This window comes from Melanostigma gelatinosum, assembly GCF_949748355.1.
Source record: "Melanostigma gelatinosum genome assembly, chromosome: 11".
NCBI classification, from domain to species: domain Eukaryota; kingdom Metazoa; phylum Chordata; class Actinopteri; order Perciformes; family Zoarcidae; genus Melanostigma; species Melanostigma gelatinosum.
The window spans coordinates 26,862,151-26,866,758 of record NC_136644.1 but is presented as its reverse complement, the minus strand read 5'-3'; the positions used below and the strand labels follow the sequence as shown (position 1 = coordinate 26,866,758).

At 45.2% G+C, this 4,608-nt stretch overlaps 1 protein-coding gene across 2 annotated transcripts in view; it reads right to left on the bottom strand.

Annotated features, from left to right (window-relative positions):
- Window positions 1-1,770: 1,770 nt before the first annotated feature.
- Window positions 1,771-4,608, bottom strand: part of syngr1b (synaptogyrin 1b) — a 14,727-nt gene continuing 11,889 nt past the window's right edge. Inside the window, exons 2-4 of one of the 2 annotated variants that reach the window (XM_079277841.1) lie at window positions 3,266-3,503; window positions 2,872-3,017; window positions 1,771-2,793 (exon numbers count right to left, since the gene is read on the bottom strand). In XM_079277841.1, the coding sequence (XP_079133967.1) occupies window positions 2,692-2,793; window positions 2,872-3,017; window positions 3,266-3,503 (486 nt within the window). In that variant the 3' untranslated portion in view covers window positions 1,771-2,691. The remainder of the gene's footprint in view (window positions 2,794-2,871; window positions 3,018-3,265; window positions 3,504-4,608) is intronic. The other variant, XM_079277842.1, reaches the window with a different exon arrangement.

Sequence of the window (4,608 nt, the reverse complement as noted above, 5' to 3'; positions counted from 1 at the left end):
TGAATAAATGTATGAATGAGTGTGTGAGTGACGTGTGAACTAACCCTCTGTGTGAACCTTCAGCACACAGAGAGGAATGAACGAGTGAAGTTTGGTGAATGTAAGAGCTGCTGAAGTGGAGATTTATCATCAGAGTCTGAGAACAAACTCATTGAGAGGAAACGTCTTTAAAGAGACGTTTAGTTACATTACAGACATTTAGACTCTACAGGTGAATATTCACCACTTCATCACTCACATTAAGAGACTCTACAGGTGAATATTCACCACTTCATCACTCACATTAAGAGACTACAGGTGAATATTCACCACTTCATCACTCACATTAAGAGACTCTACGGGTGAATATTCACCACTTCATCACTCACATTAAGAGACTCTACAGGTGAATATTCACCACTTCATCACTCACATTAAGAGACTCTACAGGTGAATATTCACCACTTCATCACTCACATTAAGAGACTCTACAGGTGAATATTCACCACTTCATCACTCACATTAAGAGACTCTACGGGTGAATATTCACCACTTCATCACTCACATTAAGAGACTCTACAGGTGAATATTCACCACTTCATCACTCACATTAAGAGACTACAGGTGAATATTCACCACTTCATCACTCACATTAAGAGACTCTACAGGTGAATATTCACCACTTCATCACTCACATTAAGAGACTACAGGTGAATATTCACCACTTCATCACTCACATTAAGAGACTCTACAGGTGAATATTCACCACTTCATCACTCACATTAAGAGACTACAGGTGAATATTCACCACTTCATCACTCACATTAAGAGACTCTACAGGTGAATATTCACCACTTCATCACTCACATTAAGAGACTCTACAGGTGAATATTCACCACTTCATCACTCACATTAAGAGACTCTACAGGTGAATATTCACCACTTCATCACTCACATTAAGAGACTCTACAGGTGAATATTCACCACTTCATCCCTCACATTAAGAGTATTTATTGTATTACAAGGTTTCTGAAATGTTATATTAAATATGTAAATGAGGCGTTATGTAACAGTAACTTTTGGGGTTTTGAGGAGAAATCTACAGACGTAAACAGATAAAGTAGTAAAGTAAATGTTTTCTCTCCTCTCGTCTGAAAGAAGACGAGTTGTGGAAGAATAATGGAATAAAATCTCCGTGTCTCCTCTTAACTGTCCAAACGGACCGCTGTGGGTCAGCACAGCACCGATCAGGACTCTACTGAAGGACAGAAACCGTGTTGTTCTGACTCGTCCTCAGAGTTATGATTCATATCACTGAGTGATGGTTTCAAACTGTGATAATACAGTTTAGAATGCGCACAAAACTTTGTGTAAAACCACCAACTGGTACTGATCACTGCTGCGTGAACCCAAACCGTGACGTAGAAGCAAAGCCAGCTCTCAATGAGGAACTATAGGCAACCCCCCCCCCCCCCCATAGTATATTTCACCCCGATATCTCAGTAGTCCTGACGCTGGTAGCCGCCGGTGCCGTCAAAGGCCTCGTCGCTGTTGGCCTGGCCTCCTCCTCCTCCTCCTCCTCCTCCTCCTCCTCCTCCTCCTCCTCCTCCTCCTCCTCCTCCTCCTCCTCCTCCTCCTCCTCCTCCTCCTGCTCCGGGGCTCTCCAGGTCGTCCCCACCGAAGGAGGTGTAAGGGGCTCCGGCGGCGTCCTGGCTGGGGTCCGTGTATTCCTGGGAGAAGAGGGCCGAGTCGGCCCCCAGCTTGTACCTCTGGAAGGCCAGGAAGGACTGGCCCGCCTTGGGGGGGGGGGGGGGGGACCGCAGACAGACGGGCACAGAGGACAGAAAGAAAGATGGAGGAAAGGTGCAGAGAAATGGATGCATGATGCGGAGATGTTAGAGGAGAGAAAGAACAAAGGGAGAGAAAGGAGGTATTGATTAGTCGGGCTTGGGAAGCTCGTGAAGCTTATTAGTTTGAGCGGGTTAGTTCTTCAGGCAGCATCCATGAGAAACATCAGCTCAGCGACGCTCTGGAATAAAGACCAAGTCTGTGTGCATCATCAAACAGCCGTAACACAGCACAGATCTCATGCTGGTCCACAATCACAGGTTTTACAGACAAGCGGAGGAAAGCCGAAGACGCTTCTTCACTTCCTGGCAAAGAGTCAGATGAGAAGATTGACTCCCCTTTAATGTCTGTCGTTCGTTCAATGTGAAGCTGGAGCCATTAGCTGGTCAGCTTAGCTTAGCTTAGCTTAGCTTAGCATGAACACGGAAACCAAAGAACACCAGAAAATAAGTGTATTTCACAAAATGTGGAACTAAAGCTTTGAATGTACCAAAATATACAGTAAATATATCACTCTGTAAACCTGCATGTTCGTGATGAGTGGCGGCCTGAATACAAAGTAAAAAGCATTCACTTCACAAGCTTATGTTGTTGATTTGATCTCAATTTAAAAAAAGGAAATCGACATGAGTATGTCACGTTTCTGGTTTCTGGTCATAAGAATAATCCCGGTGAGCAGCTTTCATCCTGAGAACAGAGTACAGGGAGGTAAGAAGGCGCTGAAAGCCGGATATGTGTAATTGTTGAGTCGTGCGTATTGATGAACAATTGAGTTCACCCGCCTGCACATACGTCATCGCTACAATGTGTTCGGGTCAGAATAAGAGATTTAAGTGTGTTGATGCAGCAGCAAAGAGGGAGGAGTCAGGCCAGAGGTTGATGGGGCTGCGGGGGGAACAGCTTGGTGTACTCCTCTTCAAACGACACGTTCTTTAACTTCTCCATCGAGACGAGCGTCTGAGCGGCCTGTTGGAACGGCATCGCGTGAGACGGAGGAACACGGACGCTGGAGGAGGACACATTTGAGGAGTGCAGGTTTCTTACCCAGGTGAAGATGGAGAAGAAGGAGAAGGTGATGGCTGCCCGGGCAGCGTCTCCTCCCTCCCTCAGCGGGTTGTCCTCCAGCTTGCTCACCTGCCACTGGTTCGCCAAGAAACAGAAACCCACGAACCACATGAAGGACCAGAACACTGGGAAGAGACCGGAGGGAAAGAGAGAGGGTTAAAATACCGGTGATGGAAGCGCAACGAGACGTTTAGTCTCAACAGTCTTTTTGGATTTAAAGTGATCGAACAGAAGGAAAGATGAAAGATCCACTGGATTCAAGAGGACCTGGACCTGGTGAAGAGCATTTAGAGGAGATACCTGTCTGAGGTAAAACAGTTCACAGTGTTAAACATACAAAGGACCAATGCCTCCACCGTGGATAGAGCTTTACCTGACAACCCGACATCGGCCAGCACGGCCTTCTTGCGGTCTTTGACGCTGCTGATTTGGGGGAAGTAGACGTCCAGAGCCAGGAAGGCCACGCAGCAGAGGAAGGCCATGGAGCCCATGAAGACGCCGTAGTTACAGGCGTTCTGGTTGCGGTTGAAGATGCAGAACTCCTCCACTTCGTTGGGGCGGTTGATGTAGCCCTCGTTGGCGATGCAGCCGAAGATCACGATGGAGAAGAGCTGCAGAGGAAGTGAGAGAGGACATTGCAGCAGCTTGTTGTAGCTCATGGACCTTTGGATGGAAGCAGAGAGATCTGTCTTCATTCTTACTGGGAGGGAAAGTCACACTGGCGCATAAATTGAGCTTTTTAGGGAGTCTGGTGCTCAGAAACACTTCCGCTTCAGTCCACAGGGAGCGCCAGAATCAAGACTCAATGAAATATGAAAAGTTATTACAATCTCTGGGAATGAATTCTATGAAAACGGTTTCATTCTTACAGTTTTACGAGTTTTAAGTTAAACTTAATGAAGTCAATGCTTTCATAAAAGAATGAATAAGGAAAGAGTTCAGCGTGGCGCTCTCAGGCCTTAATGTCACCCTGCAGGAGAGATTTATGAATAATAATATATCATAATAATAATCTATCAATGTGCCTCTGGGTTTCTCTTCAGAAATGGCGGAATAAATCTCTTCTGTAATTCAGAGTGACAGCGCACAGTGGTATGAATAATAAAACAAATATAGAATGAATACAGTTTTGTGCATTTAGTTTTCTATATCTGCGATTTTTCTTGCACCTAAATTACAATTGATCACATGCTGTTATATTATTGTGTTGAACTCATGGTTGTGCATGATCTTTACCAAATTAAAAAATAAATAAAATCATGAAATCTGATATTAACGGTTCACAAATCCCTCTTCATGTGTGCTGTGTTGGTGACTCACATGTGAAATCCTTTTTAAGTGTTTCATTTTTTAAATGCATGGCGGAGCGTTGCACTACAGACCACTACAGACCACTACAGACCACTACAGACCATTACAGACCACTACAGACCGGTACAGACCATTACAGACCACTACAGACCATTACAGACAGGTACAGACCACTACAGACCACTACAGACCATTACAGACCACTACAGACCACTACAGACCATTACAGACCATTACAGACCGGTACAGACCATTACAGACCATTACAGACCACTACAGACCATTACAGACCACTACAGACCACTACAGACCATTACAGACCACTACAGACCGGTACAGACCATTACAGACCACTACAGTCCACTACAGACCATTACAGACCACTACAGACCACTACAGACCATT